Source organism: Thalassophryne amazonica, chromosome 3 (genome assembly GCF_902500255.1).
Source record: "Thalassophryne amazonica chromosome 3, fThaAma1.1, whole genome shotgun sequence".
Classification (NCBI taxonomy): Eukaryota; Metazoa; Chordata; class Actinopteri; order Batrachoidiformes; family Batrachoididae; genus Thalassophryne; species Thalassophryne amazonica.
In genome coordinates, this window is record NC_047105.1 from 68,073,588 (window position 1) to 68,096,840 (window position 23,253).

General features: G+C 42.1%; 1 protein-coding gene across 2 annotated transcripts in view; it reads left to right on the plus strand.

Annotated features, from left to right (window-relative positions):
* The window catches only part of LOC117506959 (guanine nucleotide-binding protein G(i) subunit alpha-2-like), a 195,265-nt gene that overhangs the window by 164,883 nt on the left and 7,129 nt on the right, over window positions 1–23,253 (plus strand). For both annotated transcript variants that reach the window (XM_034166633.1, XM_034166634.1), the window contains exons 3-4: window positions 7,200–7,341; window positions 11,583–11,743. In XM_034166633.1, the coding sequence (XP_034022524.1) occupies window positions 7,200–7,341; window positions 11,583–11,743 (303 nt within the window). The remainder of the gene's footprint in view (window positions 1–7,199; window positions 7,342–11,582; window positions 11,744–23,253) is intronic.

A 23,253-nucleotide genomic window follows, 5' to 3' on the forward strand; every position in this document is an offset into this window, starting at 1 on the left:
GGCTGATGAGAGATTATGGGGTGTTTCTGTCGGTGTAAGGACTTCCCACGGAGCGGGACGTCGCGCAGCGCTTCCAGGCGCCGTCGTCGGCCTGTTTCGACCCAGGACGTCGTGAGAGAACAGAGAAGATTCAGAAGAGGCCGGCATGAGGACTTTATGCGGACATTCCACTGTTTAAGACATTTTGTAATGAAAGACGTGCGCGCAAATTCGCTGAGTCGTTTCCGTGACGATTCGGCGAATCTGTGCGCGCCGCAACAGGAAGAACACCTCCGTGTTGAAAACCATTTGTAAAATTCAGGCGGCTTTTGATGGCACTCAACAAGTGAGTAACTGAGAAACTGTTTAACAGTTGGGCATGTTCCAACTTGCCCGTTAAGGTTTCCAACGGAGGTGTTTTTCCTGTCGCGACCCCCCCCGGTCGGGTCCGGCCCGACATGCGACTCTGCCCGCACGTTGTTTCATTACAAAATGTCCGTTAACAATGGAATGTCCAAATAAACTCCTCATGCCGACTTCTTCTGAAAGTTCTCTGTTCTCTGACGACTTCCTGGGTCAACAGAGCCGCCTCGAAGCGCAGATCGCCGTCAGGCACCGTGGGCCGTCCTTACGGCGACACTACCAGACCAAAATCTCTCATCAGCCGTTAAAATTTTTACAGAAAACCAGCTGAATTTATCAAATGGTGTCCACTCAGTTGTGCCTTACAGTTTTGAAAAAATTTTGATCAAACAAAGCAGCAGTCTCTGAGCCATTTCTAAACAATGAAAAAATCTACGAGAGGGTGGGCCACTCCTCACTCAAAGACTGCCCACAGGCGAATGACGTAACCGACAGGCGTGAAAAAACTCGCATGCCCACGAAGGTTCAAGCATGTATGTCTGATGTAATCACACGTGATTCAAATCCATATGGTTTTTGAAAAAAATAATAAGGTCGGATACTTTTCTAATAGACCTCGTATTCTGTGATATGTATATACACAGTTACTGTTCATGCTTCAAATTGCACCACGATATAAATTGTAGGGCGTACAGTTGGCAAACCTTGCTAAATGTAATAAACATTCAGTAAAGATGACGCTATCATCAGTCAGGCTGCAGAAAAGTACTCTTAATGCAAGAGAATGAAAAAAGAATTGTGCACCAAGGGCGGTTTTCATCAAATTCAGAGGAAAAAGTCCATGCATTCGCTGAATTGTGCTCATCTCTGAAATGAAAAATAGTTGTTGAGTTTTAAGAGGCAGTGAATCATGTCATCATCTAAACCACTTCCTCTCGCTTGCTGAATGTTCCGTCTTCCAGCTGCAGGGTTTCTCAGATTCACAGTAAATGTTATTAACTGAAGTATTGAAGACAAAACGGAGCTCACGTGCATACACACTCTCCATACCATTAAAACTGTTAGTCAGCTGTGTTACCTACATCACTCAGTGCCTCTGGGGAAAAAAAGGTTTAGTTGTCAGTAAAGAGAAGATTGAGAAAATGAGGCTGAATGTGCATGGCTGTGGTTTGGGCCCATCAAACACATTGTTGTTACGTTCCCGTTAGGTATTGCATCCTGTTTTAGTCAATTTCTGAAATCTTTAGATGCTCAAGACCAAAACCAACACAGCTTAACTATAAGCTGTAATAACATGTAGATATTATTTTAAAAAGATTTTAAAACTAAATTATATGAATGAATTTAAAAAAAGCATAGACTTTGGACTGAGTTTAATGTGAAGGATCATGAATTGAATTTAATTGTATGGATTATTTATTGTCGAAATGTAATTGTAGTGTGATTTTAAGTTATTGGATGCCAGGAAGACTAGCAACCACTTTGTGGAAGCTAATGGGGTTACAAATAAAGAAATAAAATAAAGCTTGATGGTGTGTGTGTGTGTGGGGGGGGGGGGGGGGGGGGGGGGGGTTCTTTTGTGGAAAGGTGATCAATCACTGATCTCAGTGGTGTGCTGCAGTATATTTGTGTGAGTGAAAATCTTATTCATAATGCTTACAATACATAATTATGCTTGCAAAGATCTGACAGTCAGAAAACTGCACCATTATTGATGGGGTTTAATTAAATGCAATTTTGGAGTGCATCAAAATGTCCTTTACACAATACGTGCAAGTAAGGACAAAATATATTATTCTTGGTGTTGGCAGAGAAGGCATCAAAGATTGGGTTCTTTTTTAATGCAGGGTTAGATTTTTTACCCCTTTTTTGACAAAAAATGTCTCTGGTTAACTAGTAGACTTGCAAGTTATTTTAAAACACAGCTATAATGAAATATTCAAGCGTGCAAAGCAGCTGATAGTCAATGCCTTCACACATACGCATGTTTTTGCTTATTTTGGTCTGATAATGACCAGAAAATTATAATTATTATTATTTGTAAATTTGGTGTACTGCTGAGTAACAAGCCACAAATGGTATGGTATCAAGAGCACCCCCAAGTGATCCTTTATAAGATACATTGTTGCTCAGAAATTGGTTCAGCACATTTAATCAGTTACACCATCATGTCTGTTTTTGTCACTGCAGCTCCTACTTGTATTATGTAATTACCAAATAGGTTGAATAAACATGCACATGACCCTGAAAGCCACTGACTGGGTTTTACATACTCAGTGCCAAGTTCCAAGGCATCATCTGTTTGACATAGAGTAGCACTCTACAACAGCTTGTCCCTTGAACTTTGGTTTAAAAAAAGTTAGTTTTTTGTTTGAGTAAACAGAAAATCACCTTTGAGATGTGTAAACATTCCTGTTCCGCCAAAAATTAAATCTGACATTTTTAAAATATCAATAATGAAGCTTTTTGTTTGTTTATCGTTACATCATGTATTTTCAATAAATAAATGCAAATAAAAACCTTCTTTGCAGGTGCACTACCCGTTACATGATTACATGACCCATTCATTTTAAAGCTCCTAAAATATATCTTTGATTATTTAACAGAAGACAAGTATTTGAACATTCACCTGACTGGGAGTAGTTTAATATGGAAAATGAGACATTGACCTTGACATTTCTCAATGACCTTGACCTTGGATTACACAAACAACCCCATAAATGAACTTCCCAAACCAAAAAACATACAAAACCATTCCTCATTTGCTGAGATATGTCAAATATTACTCGTTTTTATGAACATTTTTCAATTTCCCTACTCCTCCAGAATCGTAATCGGTCGATGCTGCTTCGAATTATGACTCAATATAGAAACTTAGGTTTTTGTTATTACTTTCATTGAATATTAAGACTTTACCAAATACCTGGTAAAACTTTGCTGGAATTTTACCTGAATTATGTCAAACAAATTGAATTTCATGTCCACCTACAGAAGGTTTCTGAACATAATCAATTTTGCTGTTACATGCGAGTCCAATAGTAAAGGACTCTTTTTGTCCGTAAAATAATGTAGTGTCCGTAACAGCACAGAAAGAATCAAATGAGATGGATTGAAACAATATTGTATATGTTGATGACAAAACATATATGGTACTGACATAATATACACCAAAATATTCAGGAATGCTAGCATCACTGTCTTTATGAAGGCTTCACTGTGTCCAAATGTAGTGTCCGTAACATACATCCTAGCTTTCTCCTATCAACGAACAAATGCTATGCTAAATGTACAAGAATGTAAAATGGATACAAAGCACATGATTCATCATTCATTAAAACCACAAATCATTATTTTGGATTGAATCTGACACAATAAAATATTCATTTTGGGATGGTCAAAGTACATTCCATTTGCTCGGACACAGTCAGGGTCACCTAACACTTTCACGTTTATGCTGATGACAAAACAATATGGCAGTGGCACAATATACACCAAAATATACAGGAATGCGAGCATCACTGTCTTAGTGTTGGTTTCAGTGTGTCAAAATGTAGTGTCCGTAACATTATGCTAAATGTCTGAACGTAACCTGCTATGGACACATAGGACATGATGCGATGCACATGATACAGTATTTTTTAATCAAAGTCATTATCTTGCAGTGAATATTACAAAACAAGAATTTCGGGATACTCGAAATGAATTTGGGTCAGACACAACTAGGGTCACGTTTTCCCCACTACAATGAAAAGTAAAATTTATCTGCAGGTGAACCTTTTTGTTTTATGCCAACTGGGATAGCATCTGCAATGTTGCTTCAAAACATGAAAAAAATGTGGAAAACCGTTTAAATGTCAGAAAATTTGACCTATTGAAAAAAGGGACATTTCCAAATAAATGTCAAATATGGCAGACCTAACTGTCATTGTAGTGTCCGTAACATTATTTATAACTGAGGCTTTAAAATAATGCCAATCTGTGAATTTCAATGATTGCTTCACGAAATTTTCAGATATGATTCACCAAACGGTTACCTTTGATAATACACAAGTGAAACACCATGAAAATAAGTAATTTTCATGCATCTGGTCCCTGAATTGGAACCCTGATTGTGGCTCAGCTCAATGGCTTTGAGATGGGTTAAGAACTGGACTTGTCACCTCTGAAGAGCAGCGAATCAAAGAACCAATGAGCCAGCGGATTGAAGCATTACTTCACTGGTTCACGCTTCAAAGTGGAGTCACGCTTACAGAGCCGCTGCAGGGTCTGCAATCAGCGTAGAGAAATGATCATTTTCCCAACAAACACTCTCAAAAACAACGGTCACTCTGAAAGACCGATAAGGGAATCTTTGAGTAAAAAGACTATTGATGTCAGTGGATCGAATAATTTCTTAACGATACCCGAAAAGAACCAGTTCTCAATACCCAACCCTAGAGGGCAACATATGAATTGATATAAATTGATTAAAATAAAACAGACAAATAAATAAATAAAAACAACAAAAAACAAAAACAGATATAGTTCATTTTGAGCACCTGATTCTCTGACTTGTATTTTTATGCATTAGAATAGTCTCATTTTGCCAGTCTTGCTTCTGTCCAGCAGGAGGCAGTGTTTGTCTGCTTTTGGTGGCGTTTTGTCCAGAAAGACCTCAGAGATGCCACCACATGGGTTGATGATCCTGATTGGCTTATGTCAAGGGGTTCCACCAATGATAGACCAGAAAGCATGTTTTTTTTTTTTCTCTCTCTCTGCTCTCCTGCCCCGAGATGGAGCTCTCAACGCAGTTGAATGAAGAAATGTGAGACTGTTTACTGCGGCTTTCTGCAAATACGCGCACAAAATATGACCATAAAATTCACAGAAAAACATTGCGGAAATTATTAATCATAATTCAGGTTATACTAGGCCTATTAGCATAATTTAAAAAGTTTTTTAAAGCTTGAAGCGTGCACTTTTAAAATGCATTGAAACAGAGGCAGAGTCTGGTGAATTTAATGGGACAGTTACTTAACTTCGGTCATGTGACTTTTACATGACCGAATTAAGAGGATTAAATGACTCCAGAAGGTTAAAATGGCTTATAATTGTACATTCCTACAAGAAGTTTTAATCTGCTGAGGTGGAGATAGAGCCTGTGACCAAAGCACTGTGGAGTCTAAATCTCTACCATCGGCCAAATGTATACAGTGAAACGGTTATATCGTATATACGAGGTATGTCAGAAAGGTCCCAGGACTGGTGTCACAAAAAATTTATTTCAAATCCAAACTACAAGTTACCCCCTTCAAAGTAATCCCCCTGGAGTATAATGCACTTTCCCATCCTTCTCTGCTATGCTTGCATGCACTCCTGGAACGATTCTTCCAGGATTCTCCGTAGCTCTGTTGTCACGGCCTTTTTGATGCCGTGCACATCTTCATAACAATGACCAGAAGGATCGCTGCATGCAAGTGTGTCAGGATATCCTCGAGCGTCTTGAAACTGAACCAGACTTGTTAGGGAGAGTCATCACCAGTGATGAGTCATGGATGTTCAAGTACAACCCAGAGACCAAACATCAGAGCCTTCAGTGGAAGAGCCCGAATTCGCCAAGGCCGAAGAAAGCAAGACAGTTGAAGTCCAAAGTCAGTCATGTAGATCACATTCTTCGATGTGAGGGGCATCGTCCACTGCGAGTTCTTACCACATGGCCAGACGATCAACCAGCATGTCTACAAAGAGATACTGCGGCGTTTGCTTCATTCAGTGTGCGAGAAAAGGCAAGAATTGTGGCAGGACAACTCGTGGGTGCTTCATCATGACAACGCACCTGCCCATACTGCCCTGAGTACCTGTGAGTTCCTGGCCCAGAAGAACATCACTGTGCTGGAGCAACCTCCCTACTTGCCCGACCCAGCTACATGTGATTTTTTTCTTTCCTCTTCCCCAAGTTCAAGGGGGTCCTCAAAGGGAACCCATTTTGAAGATGTGCACAACATCAAAAAGGCCGTGACGACAGAGCTACAGAGAATCCTGGAAGACTCGTTCCAGGAGTGCATGCAAGCATGGCAGAGAAGGATGGGAAAGTGCCTTAGACTCCAGGGGGATTACATTGAAGGTGATAACTTGTAGTTTGTAGTTTGGATTTGAAATAAATTTTTTGTGACACCAGTCCTGGAACTTGTCTGACATACCTCATATATATTGCATACCCCTAGATGTAGTGTGTTTTCTCCATGTGTGCTGGGTTATTGATGGGTATAAATGAGATAATTGTTGAATTAAATTTTATGCAGCATATTTCCTCTTGCAAATTTGTATAAATAATTTATTGAATGTGGACAAAAGAAAAACGTTAAGCTTTCAGTCCTTATTGGCTTTTTCCCCCTTTTTTCACTGTAGGTTCACTTGCATTTCAGTGAGGTTTTGTTCAGCACATGACAGCCAATGAGCATTCTGGTTCTGTTGTTTCAGGCTATGTGGGGTCGAAAGCAATGGTTCTGTTGGGTTTATAGCCTGGCAGCTTATGCTTCAGCTTCATTCTTCTTCATCACCCATATATTTCTTCCGTGCTCCAAGTGCAAGTAAATATTTAATAATGTTTAATTCCGGTGCACAGAGGACCCCCCCAGCATACAGCAGTAATTTTATAATATTTCTGCTGCATGAAATGCTGGAACTTTCATTTTTAAGAAATAAATGCAACTAAAAATCTTCTTTGTAGGTATACTGCCCGTTACATGACAATAGGAAGCTGCATATTCACAGTAGTTGCAGATTCCAGCATTTCATGCAGCAGTAATTTTATAATATTACTCTTTGTTCACATTGCAATTTCATCATAAAATACACATTATTCCTTCTGTTTTCAGGATTATCCATGAGGACGGATACTCAGAAGATGAGTGTAAGCAGTACAGAGCAGTTGTCTACAGCAACACAATCCAGTCCATTATGGCCATCATAAAAGCCATGGCCAACCTCAAGATCGACTATGAGGAGTCTGGCAGAGCGGTAGGTCTCTGTCATCATTAAAATCAGTTATTATAGTGATCTCCCTCGCTGCTGTAGCATTATCCATCATTACAACAAAGGTGGCAGAATTGTTGAAGAAGCTTGATTGAATTAAATGCTTAAGCAGCTCTCAAACTGCAATATTAGACTTCAGTATAAACATGGTGCAAAATGCAAAATTATTCTTAATGGGTAGTTTAGAACAGACTTTTGCATGGCCACCCAGGATAGTTGTGGAACACTAAACAATTTTACATTACTTAAAATACAGAGAGTATTTCTAACCGTCCTAAATGCGCAGCTCTCTTTTACAGCGTTTCACCCATTAGTTCCGTATGTTATAGTTCCACTCCACCATGAAGCTGCAACAGGTGGTACAAGAGATAAGAATTGCACAATGCTGACTTTCTCCAGTCACAGCTGTAGAAAACTAACTCCTTCAGAGTTGGCATTGGTGTCTTGGTGGCTTCCCTCACTAGTCTGCTTCTTGCACGATCACTCAGATTTTGAGAGCTGCCTTCTACATACAGATTTCACACAATACAGTACTGTTTGTATTGCTTAATAATTGATGAAAAAAGACCAAGACACATCAGTGACTTGGAATTGTTGGCACCTAAAGAAAAGTGGCAATGAATGCAATGATTGATTATAAATTTCTAAAAATCATGCTCTCAAACTGAAGTCTACACTCTTGAATAAAGAGAGATAATAACCTTCATACTTCTCAGCATTCAACTTGTTTGCCCTTTTTGGGACTGTCACAACCACAGCAGGGTTGGCTAGGGTAAGGTAATGCTAACTGTATAATTGTTTTAAAAATGTGTAGTAATTTAAAATGTTTTCTTGCATTTAGTGAGGTAAATGTTTAAATAATGATAATTAAATAAAATGATCTTTTTTTGCATGAAGCCATGCCACCTCATTTAAACAATAAATGCTACTTTTAGACTGATGCAACTTGCAATTTTTTTTGTGTGTGTATCTTCGTAATGAATTTTGGAAAGATGCAGCTTATTCTCTGTTGTGACATACAGTGCATCTGGAAAGCATTCATAGCGCTTCACTTTTTCCACATTTTCTTATGTTACAGCCTTATTCTAAAATGGATAAAATAAAATTTTTAGACACACAATACCCCATAATGACAGTGTGAAAAAAGTTTAGTTTTTTTAGATTTTTACAAATTTATTAAATTAAAACTAAGAAATCACATGTACATCATGAAGCTCATAATTAAGATCAGGTGCATCCTGTTTCCACTGGTTATCCTTGAGATGTTTCTATAGATTAATTGGAGTCCACATGGGGTAAATTCAGTTGATTGGACATGATTTGGAAAGGCACACACCTGTCTACATATAAGGTCCCACAGTTGACAGTGTAGGTCAGAGCACAAACCAAGCATGAAGTCAAAGGAATTGTCTGTAGACCTCTGAGACAGATTTGTCTTGAGGCACAAATCTGGGGAAGGGTACAAAAACATTTCTGCTGCTTTGAAGGTCCCAGCCATCACAGTGGCCTCCATCATGTGTAAATGGAAGACGTTGAGATCCACCAGGACTCTTCCTAGAGCTGGCCACCCCTCTAAACTGAGCAATCGGGGGAGAAGGGCGTTAGTCAGGGAGGTGCCCAAGAACCTGATGGTCCCTCTGTCAGAACTCCAGCATTCCTCTGTGGAGAGAGGAGAACCTTCCAGAAGGACAACAATCTCTGCAGGAATCCACCAATCAGGCCTGTATGGTAGAGTGGCCAGATGGAAGCCACTGCTTTGTAAAACACACATGGCAGCCCACCTGGAGTTTGCCAAAAGGCACCTGAAAGACTGTCAGACCATAAAAAACAATATTCTCTGGTCTGATGAGACAAAGATTGAGTCCTTTGACATGAATGCCAGGCATCATGTTTGGAGGAAACCAGGCACCATCGCTACAGTGAAGCATGGTGTTGGCATCATCATGCTGTGGGGATGTTTTTCAGCAGCAGGAACTGGGAGACTAGTCAGGATTGAGGGAAAGATGAATGCAGCAATGTACAGAGACATCCTGGATGAAAACCTGCTCCAGAGTGCTCTTGATCTCAGACTGCGGCAACAGTTCATCTTTCAGCAGGACAGTGACCCTCAGCACACAGCCAAGATATCAAAGGATTGGCTTCAGGTCAACTCTGTGAATGTCCTTGAGTGGTCCAGCCAGAGCCCAGACCTGAAACTGATAACATATCTGGAGAGATCAGAAAATGGCTGTGCCCGCACACACCCCATCCAACCTGATGGAGCTTGAGAGGTGCTGCAAAGAGAAATGTGCAAAACTGCTCATAGTTAGGTGTCCCAAGCTTGTGGCATCATATTCAAGAAACTTGAAGCTGTAATTGCTGCCAAAGGTGCATCAACAAAGTATTGCGCAAAAGGTGTGAATACTTACACATACGTGATTTTAGTTATTTCTTTTTAATAAATTTAGAAATATTTTAAAATAAACTTTTTTTTCATGTTGTCATTATGGGGTGTTGTGAGTAGAATTCTGAGGGGAAAAATGAGTTTACTCCATTTTGGAATAAAGCTGTAACAGAAAATATGGAAAATGTGAAGCGCTGTGAATACTTTATGGATGCACCGCACTGTATAATTCAGAAAATGGGTGTTTTCTTGTGTCAAATGTTACTCTTTCTTCAACCTGGCTAGTCCATTACAATGTGTTCATTTCCAGCTCCAGTAGTAGCTAAAAACTGGGTAGGAATGTGAAAGTTGATTATTACATTCCAAAATGTTTTGGTGTTCTGTTCTTTTTCTGCTGACACTCAATGCCAAGCAGACTGATTTGTCAGTGTTTAAATACTTTACTACTATGCATACTAAAGATTTGTGCATTTTGTGTATAGCCCCCCCAACACACACTGGCTTCTTTAGCTGAACAGTGGCTGTCACCTGACAGCGTGTCCCCGAAAGCATGTCTCATGTCAAATGTTTTCTCTTAGGCGAATTCTAAGTGATTTTATTGGAGTAGGGTGAAAAATGACCAGAGCTGGGAGTCATAATGAGCAGCCTGCAGTTGATGTACACTCCCCCCCCTGTGTTTATGTGGTGTCAAAAGTCACAGAAGTAACAAAACACACTTGGAATCCGATCTGAGCAGTCGCCCAAAACTGATTTGCAAGATGTGAATGTTCAATCTTACAACAGTCAAATTGGATATGCACATAAATTGCATGTCTACTGCAAATCTAAATGAAGCCTAAAAAGCCTAGGAGTGTAGTGGACAGGTTTGTGGAGTGGTGTGGACTCAATCACCTGTAGCTCAACGTATCTAAGATGAAGAAGCTGGTGGTGAACTTCAGAAAATGGAAGACCCATCCAGATGCAGTAATCATCAGTGGAATTGAGGTGGACATTATGGACTACGACAAGTACCTGAGTTTCCACATAGAAAACAAACTGGACTGTAAATACAGATGTTGTGTATAAGAAAGGTCAGAGCTGACTGAACTTCCACAGGATGCTCAGATCTTTCAGTGTGTGCAGAAATATGTTGCAGATGTTTTACTACTCATCTTCTACGCTGTAGTGTGCTGGGGCAGCTGATTCAAACAGACTCAACAAGCTCATCAGGAGAGCTGGCGCTGTCCTGGGGGTTGAGCTAGAGTCTTTGGTGGAGGTGCCAGAGATGAGGATGTTGAGGAAACTACTCAGCATCTGGGACAACACCTCCCACCTCCTACATGCCACACTGACATCCTATCAGAGCACCTTCAGCCATAGACTGAGAGCACCGAGGTGCACCACAGGAGGTCTTTCCTACCCGCGGCAATCAGACTGTATAATCCCCCCCACCCCATCCTCGTAGGATGAATACATAAGGAACGGAGTTATTCAGTTACTCAGAGTTATGTGCAATATTGTGTAACATCTTGTGCAAATGTCTTAAAATAAAACAAAAACTTTTAACTGTTTGCTGTCACTGTATCTGTACTCTAGCAAAATTATTTCCTTTGGGATGAATAATGATCTTATTCTTACTCTTAAAAGACATCCTGAACACTGTGCGAACAGTCAGAGACAATAAATACAGCATGCAATAATATGATTAAAACATTACATATTCCATAGCAGTTAATGACATGGAAAGAAACTGCTGACTTAATGTCATGCTACGTTCTAAACAATAAGTTCAACAGTAATGAGGTTTAATCACATTTCTTGGTGTTTTGGGAGTAACTATTTTGGTGTGTCTTGCACTCCACAGGATGATGCTCGCCAACTGTTTGCCTTGTCAGCAGCAGCAGAGGAGCAGGGCATCCTGCCAGAGGATCTGGCCAACGTCATCCAACGACTGTGGGCCGATGGTGGTGTGCAGAACTGCTTCACAAGGGCCCGCGAGTACCAGCTCAATGACTCGGCAGCCTAGTGAGTGGCTTTAACTAAAACAGATGTATCTTATAATGAAACATCATCTGCATTTGCTGCATATTTTTGGTGTTGTCCATCTGTGGTTTATCCCTGCATCTTCTGTACAAAGTTGGACCTAAGCTTTAAATTTAGTAGGAATGAGATACAAGTGCTATAACGGAACATAGTTGATCAGCGATCTGTATGGCACGCATATGTACTGTGTAGTAGTTCTAAAGTTTAAATAAGTAGCAGCGGTACCAATCTTTGCCTGGATGCAGAGTAATTACCAAGTTATAAAACTTTTCAGAAAAAGCACACCGTTGAAGTCAGTGCATCAACGCAGTGGTAGGTTATAAATAATACAGCTTAAAACTATCAATTCAATTTAAATTTTTCAATTTATTTTCATTTATATAGCACCAAATCACAACAGAGTTCCCTCAAAGCGCTTCACACAGGTAAGGTCTAACCTTACCAACCCCCAGAGCAACAGTGGTAAGGAAAAACTCCCTCTCAGGAAGAAACCTCAAGCAGACCAGACTCAAAGGGGTGACCCTCTCCTTGGGCCATGCTACAAACATAAATTACAGAACAATTCACGGACGAATATACAAGAAATGCTATTGGCACACAGGACAGGAGGATCGCCAACACGAACACAACTCCCATCTCTGGATGGAGCTGCACCTTAAACAGAGAGGGAAAAAAAAACAGAATCAGGCATCAGAAAGACAAAAAATACTGTATAATTTGCCAACATTAAACAACAAGAAAACAGAGAAATACTAAGGTGATTGCCAGCCACTAGCCCTAAACTTCACTAAAAGACCCAGAATTTAGGTAAAGTTGAGGCCATGGCCTGCTGCAATTACTAATAAATGAATTAAAAGAGTAAAAAGCGTAAAACAAAACTGTACCAGTATGCTAGCCATATGAAAGGGAAAATAAGTGCGTCTTAAGTCTGGACTTGAAAGTCTCCACAGAATCTGACTGTTTTATTGACGCAGGGAGACCATTCCACAGAACAGGGGCACAATAAGAGAAAGCTCTGTGACCCGCAGACTTCTTATTCACCTTAGGGACACAAAGTAGTCCTGCACCCTAAGAACGTAAAGCCTGGGCTGGTACGTAAGGTTGAATTAGGTCAGCTAGGTAGGGAGGTGCCAGTCCATGAATAATTTTATAGGTTAGTAGCAGAACCTTAAAATCTGATCTCACTGGGACAGGAAGCCAGTGAAGGGATGCCAAAATGGGTGTAATGTGGTCGAACTTTCTGCTTCGTGTCAAAAGTCTGGCTGCAGCATTTTGAACCAATTGGAGACCCCTAATGCTAGACTGCGGTAAACCAGAAAATAGAACATTGCCGTAGTCCAATCTGGAAGAGATAAATGCATGGATCGGGGTCTCGGCATCAGCCATAGACAGGATGGGACGAATCTTTTCTATATTTCGCAGGTGGAAGAAAGCAGTCCTAGTAATATTTGTAATGTGGAGGCCAAAGGACAACGAAGGATAGAAAATTACCCCAAGGTTCCTCACTTTGTCAGTGTGATGTATGACACACGAGCCGAAGCTTAGTGTTAACTGGTCAAATTGATGCCGATGTCTCACTGGACCAAGAACCATCATTTCACTCTTATCAGAGTTTAAAAGTAGGAAGTTTCTAGACATCCAACTTCTCACTGCTGCAAGGCAATCTTTTAAGGATTTTATGTGAACGAGATTACCAGCAGTTATCGGCATGTATAACTGAGTATTCATCTGCATAGCAGTGAAAGGTAATCCCAAAACGCCGCAATATGTGCCCAAGGGGTGCTATATAAAGACAGAAAAGCAGGGGGCCTAAGACAGACCCCTGTGGAACCCCAAATTTCATGTCACTAAGGTTAGAGGTAGTGTTACTGTACAAAACACAGTGAGAACGACTGGTCAAGTATGACGTCAACCATGCAAGGTTACTCCCAGTAATCCCAAAGTGATTTTCCAGCCTATCAAGTAGAATATGATGATCCACTGTATCAAATTCAGCACTAAGATCTAACAGCAACAGAACCGTAGTGGTGTCCAAATCCATTGTAAGCAGAAGATCATTCACCACTTTAGTGAGAGCCGTCTCTCTGGAATGATATTTTCTAAAAGCAGACTGCAGTGGCTCAAAGAGATTATTCTCAGTAAGATAGTCTACGAGCTGCTGTGACACCACTTTTTCCAGAATTTTAGAGAGAAATGATAGATTTGATATTGGCCGATAGTTTGTCAATACACTAGGGTCAAGATTAGGTTTCTTAAGTAATGGTTTAATCACTGCAGATTTGAAACATTTAGGAACAGATCCAGAAGTTAAAGAAATATTAATAATTTCCAGCACAGTCGGCCCAAGAGTGGGCCACAGGTCCTTAAACAGTTTTGTTGGCATAGGATCAAATAAACAGGTTGTGCTTTTTGTTGACATTATGAGTTTTGTCAGCATGTCTAGTGAGATACTGTCAAATTCTGTAAATCTAGGTAATACCTCAGTAGTGGCGCCCACATCAGTAGCAGGGTGTAGTGGCTGGATTAAGGCATGCCGGGATATGTTTAACCTGATGTCTTCTATTTTCTTCTCAAAGTAATCCAGGAAATCTTGTGCTGTAAAAGGAGAGCGAACTACAGGTGGTTGTCCATGCAAACGTGTTGCCACCGTGTCAAACAAGAACTTTGAGTTATGCTTGTTTTTGTTGATCAAATCAGAGTAGTAGGTCCGCTTTGTAGCCAATAATACATGCTTACAGTCTAAGATAGCATCACATCACGCAAGGTGAAATAGTTTTAATTTTGAACGGTGCCATTTCCGTTCTAGACCTCTTGCTTTATGCTTGAGGTCACGCAGATAATCATTGAACCAAGGTGACTGTGATTTGGGTGAGCGCGGTTTTAACACAGGTGGTGCAATCATGTCGAGTGTAGTTTTGAGCACTCAGTTTAAACTATCCACAAGTTTATCTACTGACTGGGTATTTGTCAAATGTGAAGCTAAGACATCAGGCAGTCTATCAAACTTGTGCCATTTCCCAACAGTGTTAAGATATTTATTTGTACATTTTGATTATTTTATTGTTCATTTTATTTTTCATGTTCTGTATTGTATTAACATAGAATAATTAATGCAATGTTTCCACACACTCTGATACAATGGGTAGTGTGCACCTCTAAAGCTGGTTTGCCATTCACTGATAAACCCAAAGAAGTACTTTATTTTTGTTACTTTATAAGTGTTAAGTTTCTTTCGGACTGGCTGGTGACATGACCAAGGTGAGCACTGGAAAGCAGTGTGATTCATGGTGGATTTTAATCGTTCGCGTCTTGAAAACATTATCTTTTAGAAGTCTCTAGCATCACAAAGCAACATTAACGGCTAATGTTGGCATGATTAAATGGCTCCTTTGTGATCATTTTATTACAGATGTCTGTAATGTATTGTGATGTGTGGTTAATTGTTCGATTAGATAATTTATGCAGATCTTTTCTCGACTTGGCCAAATGATATGCCTTCTGGGAAAGACTCGACACAGCCAGGCTGTAATTGTATGGGGCAATGAGATGCAGCGAGTTGTACCTGGTGCATTGGACACGTTTTCATTCAGGTTCATGAGCAAAAGTTCCTTGTTTTCATTGTTCCTTCATAAAGGAATTTTTTTCCTGATCTGAAACAAATTATATGATCTGTGACTTAAAACCGTGATGCGATCCAAACCAGTCTGTTACCCCTATGACAAACAGAAGGCCTGAAGAGATGGTGATTAATAATGTTCTGTTTGGATTTACAGTGGCTGTGTCTTTGTTTTGTCAATAGAAGTAAGCCCATGGTTAATCCTTCACTGTCATTGCAAAAATGGCTCACCTGGATTGATGTTCTCCGAAGTGATTATAAAAATAAATATAGTGTGAGATGCCACATGGTATTTCTAAAAATCATTCAACCCCCCCCCCCCGTTCAGCGGTTTGACTCAGCAGTGTGGTCAACTACAGGAGAGAAAAATATCTAAGGAAAACTTTGAAGAATGTATGATTCTGTTTCATAAGGAATTTTTATACCAATCGTGTTACAAAGCTCAATTATTTTCCCCTTTGAAACAGAGACCAAAAAATGCAGTAAAATTTTGAAGTTGGGAAATGAAACTTCCCCTTGTAATATGAATTAACATACATTTATGGCACTTAGTTATAAGACACAAAGAACTAAGTTCACTTAGAACTATGACAAAACCAGTCTCACAGCTGGACGGGGAAAAACTCACCTGGCAACCGTTGTACTTGGTGTCCAAGCTACCTCCATTGTCCAGCATACCACATGCATAGTGGCCGTAAATATCGCTCATGGTCACCTCAGCGGAACGCTCACTCCGTACCATGGCTTCACCTGCTTGGCCTTCTCGGCAATCTGTATCACGATAAATGACGTTGTCCTTGTGTGTGTGGCTGTCACTGAGGACAAGCGGCAAGTTCTGGGCCTTCCTCGGTAATCTTTGGCCAAAGCATACTCACCACCTAGCAGATTTGCCAGTTCCTGCACCAGCTGTACCACAATCAATGAAGTTCACCAAAACAAAACAAAACAAAAAAATTGATGTGGGCGATTTCAGCATGCAGGGGGAGATGATAACCTGTTTTTTCTTTTTCTTTTTTTGATGGGGCCTAATTTGTGACTGTCCTGCCAGCGTTAGCCACTCTGTGTAGGTCGTAAGTGCTATTGCCTTGTTAAAATGAACCGATGTAATGACGGATCATCAGGTAATTATGTGAGGCAGCTGGTATGAGGTGAGAGGTTATCACTGTGGATGCTGTGCCACTCTGAAATAAAAATAAAACCTGAGCCGCCTCCTCATTCTCCAGCAACTTGCTGTATGCTGGAGTAGAAATAACTGCAGAAAAACTGTAAGGACACAGTTCAGTGTATTTTTAAGTGATTTGTTTTACAGTCAAAGCAGTTTTAACTTCCTGGGAGCAGTAATGTTGGCCAGGGAAGTATGGCCACAGGTTTTGCATCCAGTGCTCATATTAACCTGGAGGGATATTGCTAAAAACAACTTCACATTTTGGAGCCCCAACAGTGGATATTATACTGCGTTCCAAACTTAAGAACACTGTAGCCCACTTTGACCCTTCATCATTACACCATTCATCACAATTTTTTATTGGCCCATTAAGACAAAGTATGGAGGGCACGGTGGCTTAGTGGTTAGCACTGATGCCTCACCTGGTACTTTGTGTAGGGTTTGCATGTTCTCCTCATGTCTGTGTGGGTGTCCTCCAGGCACTCTGGTTTCTTCCCACAATCAAAAATCAAAAACATGCTTATTTAAGGTCTGCTCCTTTCTCTGCCCCTGAGCAAGTCGATGGAGTGGATCTTTGGAGTTGATCCCCAGGTGCCGGACTGTGGCTGCCCACTGCTCCTTGTGGTTGGATGTCTAACTGTAATTAGGATGGGTTAAATGCAAATGGCAAATGACAAATTTTGTTGTAAGTGCAATAAAAGCCCTTCTTCTTCTATATATATATATATATACACTCAACAAAAATATAAATGCAGCACTTTTGGTTTTGCTCCCATTTTGTATGAGATGAACTCAAAGATCTAAAACTTTTTCCACATACACAATATCACCATTTCCCTCAAATATTGTTCACAAACCAGTCTAAATCTGTGATAGTGAGCACTTCTCCTTTGCTGAGATGATCCATCCCACCTCACAAGTGTGCCATATCAAGATGCTGATTAGACACCATGATTAGTGCACAGGTGTGCCTTAGACTGTCCACAATAAAAGGCCACTCTGAAAGGTGCAGTTTTGTTTTATTGGGGGGGGGGATACCAGTCAGTATCTGGTGTGACCACCATTTGCCTCATGCAGTGCAACACATCTCCTTCACATAGAGTTGATCAGGTTGTCAATTGTGGCCTGTGGAATGTTGGTCCACTCCTCTTCAATGGCTGTGCGAAGTTGTTGGATATTGGCAGGAACTGGTACACGCTGTTGTATACGCCGGTCCAGAGCATCCCAAACATGCTCAATGGGTGACATGTCACTGTTTTCACTGTGAACTGTGGCTTGAATTCAGAGTTTGGGGGTCGTCTCACAAACTGTCTGCGGCCCTTGGACCCAAAAAGAACAATTTTACTCTCCTCGGTCCACAAAATATTCCTTCATTTCTCCAGACTGTCTTTGATCATCCTGGAGCTGATCAATGGGTGAGCCTTTGCCATTCTGGTTATTCTTCTATCCATTTTGATGGTTGTTTTCCATTTTCTTCCACGCATCTGTTTTTTTTTTTTTTTTTTTTTTTTTTGGTCCATTTTAAAGCATTGGAGATCATTGTAAATGAACAGCCTATAATTTTTTGCACGTGCATATAAGTTTTCCCCTCTCCAATCAACTTTTTAATCAAACTACGCTGTTCTTCTGAACAGTGTCTTGCATGTCCCGTTTTCCTCAGGCTTTCAAAGAGAAAAGCATGTTCAACAGATGCTGGCTTCATCTTTAAATAGGGGACACCTGATTCACACCTGTGTGTTCCACAAAATTGACAAACTCACTGACTGAATGCCACACTACTATTATTGTTAACACCCCCTTTTCTACTTTTTTTTTTTTTATTACTAATAGCCAAATTTCATAGCCTTAAGAGTGTGCATATCATGAATGCTTGGTCTTGTTGGATTTGTGAGAATCTACTAAATCTACTGGTACCTTGTTTCCCATGTAACAATAAGAAATATACTCAAAACCTGGATTAATCTTTTTAGTCACATAGCACTACTATTATTCTGAACACTACTGTACCTGGTCTTGAGAACCAGGGATGGAAGGTTGAAAAGCTTTTTTTATCCCATGGGAACTCTCCCTACCCACTTAAGCGGCTCAAGAATATGGACAGCGTTTATATAAGTGACATTTACATGACAATTTATATGACAATATTGAAATATGATAATTTGGCCATATTGTACAGCCCTACTGTCAACTAGCTGAAAACTTTGAATATTAATTTACATCTACATTTAAAAAAAATGCTTAAAGTGGCAGGGGGTTAAGAGGGCTGTAATTGGGGTATCAGCTGAAAAGCAAAAAAAGGAAAATGCTTAAAAAGGTGGGGGGTATGGGGGGCAGAGCCTCTCCAGAAGATGAAAGGCAAAATAAGAGAAATGTTTAAAAAGTTGGGTGGTCTGAAAGGTTTTTGCCATGCTAATGCTCCCTTGAAGCATTTATTCAAAATAAAGTCTGAAGGACCTAAATTACATGGTGAGATGCTGACGAGCATCCCTCCTTCATGTCCATGACATATGCATATTATTACAAATACCATCTGAGACATTTTCCATCTTACTCACCCACTGCAAGCAGGTATAATTATGTATTTACATGTTCCTTATATCGACAACAACAAAACTTGTATATGCTACCGTGGGCATCCATATTATTTTCAGAGTTGATCAAGGGAACGTACGCTTTTCGGGACTTGCAGTTTCAAAAACTGAGTGCCATAGTCTTGAACACAGCGTTAGAATATCCCCCGTTTATTCATGCCACTATACGTCTACCATTTTACATAATAGATTTGACTTGTAGCATCTCTGCTAAAATGGGAACTGAAAAATTCAGTTAATCATCAGAGATTATAACCCAATGGGCAAATGTTGTTTCTACAGCCGATGGCAAGATGACAAAGCAGCCTAAACCCTTCTCTGCTGGGAGTGGGATTATGATTAAACACGTGGTGTGGAATAGTGATGCAAAAGCTCTGATGTCTACACCCAAGCTGCAGCTTGTAAGAGATTACACGGGCATCAACACTTTGTTACACGACACACGGTGCATCCAGAAAGTATTCACAGCGCTTCACCTTTTCCACATTTTGTTATGTGGTAGCTTTATTTCAAAATGGAGTAAATAAAATTTTCCCCTCCGTTATTCTCACAACACCCCATATTTTTTATTTTTATTTTAATTTTTTTTTGTTTTACAAATTTATTAAAAATAGAAAACTAAGAAATCATGTGTACATAAGTATTCACACCCTTTGCTCACTACTTTAATGACGCATCTTTGGCAGCAATTACAGCCTCAATTCTTCTTGAATATGATGCGACAAACTTTGATGCCACCTGTCTTGGGGGAGTTCTGCCCATTCCTCTTTGCAGCACCTCTCAAGCTCCATCAGGTTGGATGTGGAGCGTCGGTGCACAGCCATTTTCAGATCTCTCCAGAGATGTTCACGCCAAAGAGTTCAATCTTTGTCTCAAAGAATTTTGTTTCTCATGGTCTGAGAGTCCTTCAAGTCCCTTTTGGCAAACTCCAGGTGGGCTGCCATGTGCCTTTTACTAAGGAGTGGCTTCCATCTGGCCACTCTACCATACAGGCCTGATTGGTGGATTGCTTCAGCAATGGCTGTCCTTCTGCAAGTTCTCCTCACTTTACAGATGAATGCTGGAGTTCGGATGGACTGACCATCAGGTTCCTGGTCACCTCCCTGACTAAGGCTCTTCTCCTCCATTTGCTAGGTTTAGACAGGTGGCCAGCTCTAGGAAGAGTCCTGGTGGATCCAAACTTCTTCCATTTATGGATGATGGGGGTCACTGTGCTCATTGGGACATTCAAACCAGAAGAAATGTTTCTGTACCCTTCCCCAGTTTGTGCCTCGAGACAATCTTGTCTCGGAGGTCCACAGACAGTTCCTTTGACTTCATGCTTGGTTTGTGCTCTGACATGCACTGTCAACTGTGGGACCTTATATGTAGACAGGTGTGTGTTTTACCAAATCATGTCTAATCAGCTGAATTTACCCCAGGCAGACTCCAATGAAGCTGTAGAAACATCTCAAGGTTGATCAGTGGAAACAGGATGACCTGAGCTCAATTTTGAGCTTCATGGCAAAGACTGTGAATACTTATGTACATGTGATTTCTTAGTTTTTAGTTTTGTTTGTTTGTTTGTTATAAATTTGCAAAAATCCAAAACTTTCTTCGCATTGTCATTATGGGGTTTTGTGTGTCGAATTTTGAAAAATTCGAAACACAATTGCATGGACAATTGCACAATTGCATGCATTTTGGAATAATGCTGTAACAATAAAATGTGGAAAAAGTGAAGCACTGTGAATACTTTCTGGATGCACTGTGGCATGCTTAAAGATTGAGTCTCTTCCTGCATCACCAGTGGTAACATCATTACTGTGAGAGCTATTAGCATTTGTATTTAGTCCTTTTATCAGTTTATTTGGTCTCAGGCTTGCTGCAGATCCCTCTGGGTATGCTCACCGGAGTGTCCTCGAAGGGTCATCATTGTTAAACACAACATAATAATGAGACAGCATTTGAAGAAGAATTTACAGAAATTCGACTCCCCCTCGAACTGCCACCTTATCGTGGTGGGGGAGTTTGCATTCCCGGATGATCCTAGGAGCTACGTTGTCAGGGGCTTCGTGCCCCTGGTAGGGTCTCCCATGGCAAACAGGTCCTAGGTGATGGGCCAGACTAAGGGCAGTTCAAAAGCTCTCATGACTGACATGAAATCAAGGGCCGAGACTTCACTCAGTATGGCGGAGCCGGGGCCCCACCCTGGAGCCAGGCCCGGGGTTGGGGCTCGCGCACGAGTGCCTGGCGGTCAGCCCTTAGCCCACGGGGCCCGGCCGGGCTCAGCCTGAAAGAGCGATGTGGGTCTGCCCTCCTGTGGGTTCACCACCTGCGTTCCGGGCCATGGGGGTCGGGTGCAGAGAGGACTGGGTGGCAGTTGAGGGCGGGTGGCCCGGCGGCCTGGTCCATGCTCACAGCCTCTGGCCTTTGGGACGTGGAATGTCACCTCGCTGGGGGGGAAGGAGCCCGAGGTTGTGCGGAAGGTTGAGAGGTACCGACTAGAGATAGTCGGGCTCACCTCCACGCACAGCTTGGGCTCTGGTACCCAACTCCTGGAGAGGGGCTGGATGCTCCACTTTTCTGCCGTTGCTCACGTGGAGAGGCGGCGAGCTGGGGTAGCATTGCTTATTGCTCCCCAGCTCAGTCGCCATGTGTTGGAGTTCACCCCGGTGAACGAGAGGATTGTGTCCCTACGCCTTCGGGTTGGGGACAGGTCTCTCACTGTTGTCTCGGCCTATGGGCCAAGCAGCAGTGCAGAGTACCCAACCTTCTTGGAGTCTCTGGGAGGGGTACTAGATAGTGTTCCAACCGGGGACTCCATTGTTCTCCTGGGGGACTTCAACGCCCACGTGGGCGACGACAGTGAGACCTGGAGGGGCGTGATTGGGAAGCACGGCCTCCCCGATCTGAACCCGAGTGGTGTTCAGTTGTTGGACTTCTGTGCTAGCCACAGTTTGTCCATCATGAACACCATTTTCGAGCACAGGGGTTTCCATAAGTGCACATGGCACCAGGACACCCTGAGCCGGAGGTCGATGATCGACTTTGTAGTCGTATCATCTGACCTTCGGCCACGTGTCTCAGACACTCGGGTAAAGAGAGGGGCTGAGCCGTCGACCGAAAACCACCTGGTGGTGAGTTGGATCCGCTGGGAGGGGAGGAAGCCGGTCAGACCTGGCAGGCCCTAACGTATCGTGAGGGTCTGCTGGGAACGACTGGCGGAACCCTATGTCAGCGAGGTCTTCAACTCCCACCTCCGGGAGAGCCTCTCCCAGATCCGGGGGAGGTTGGAGACATGGAGTCCGAGTGGACCATGTTCTCCACCTCCATTGTCGATGTGGCCGCCTGCAGCTGTGGTCGCAAGGTCTCTGGTGCCTGTCGCGGCGGCAATCCCCGAACCCGGTGGTGAATGCCAGAAGTAAGGGATGCCGTCAAGTTGAAGAAGGAGTCCTACTTGTCTTTATTGGTAGGTGGGACCCTGGAGGCAGCTGACAGGTACCAGCAGGCCAAGAGTGCTGCAGCCTGTGTGGTCACAGAGGCAAAAACTCGGGTCTGGGAGGAGTTCGGAGAGGCCATGGAGGAGGATTATCAGTCGGCCTCGAAAGAAATTCTGGCAAACCGTCCGACACCTCAGGACGCGGAAGCAGCTCTCCGCCAACACTGTCTATAGTGCGGGTGGGGAGCTGTTGACCCTGACTGGGGATGTTGTTGGGCGGTGGAAGGAGTACTTCAAGGATCTCCTCAATCCTATCATCATGTCTTCCGAAGAGGAAGCAGAGACTGGGGACTCAGAGGCGGACTTGTCCATCACCCAGGCTGAAGTCACCGAGGTGGTCAAAAAGCTCCTTGGTGGCAAGGCTCCTGGGGTGGATGAAATCCGTCCTGAGTACCTTAAGTCTCTGGATGTTGTGGGACTGTCTTGGTTGACACGTCTCTGCAACATCGCGTGGCGGTCGTGGACAGTACCCCTGGATTGGCAGACCGGGGTGGTGGTCCCTCTGTTTAGGAAGGGGGACCGGAGGGTGTGTTCCAACTACAGGGGGATCACACTCCTCAGCCTCCCTGGTAAGGTCTATTCCAGGGTGCTGGAGAGGAGAATTCGACCGATAGTCGAACCTCAGATTCAGGAGGAGCA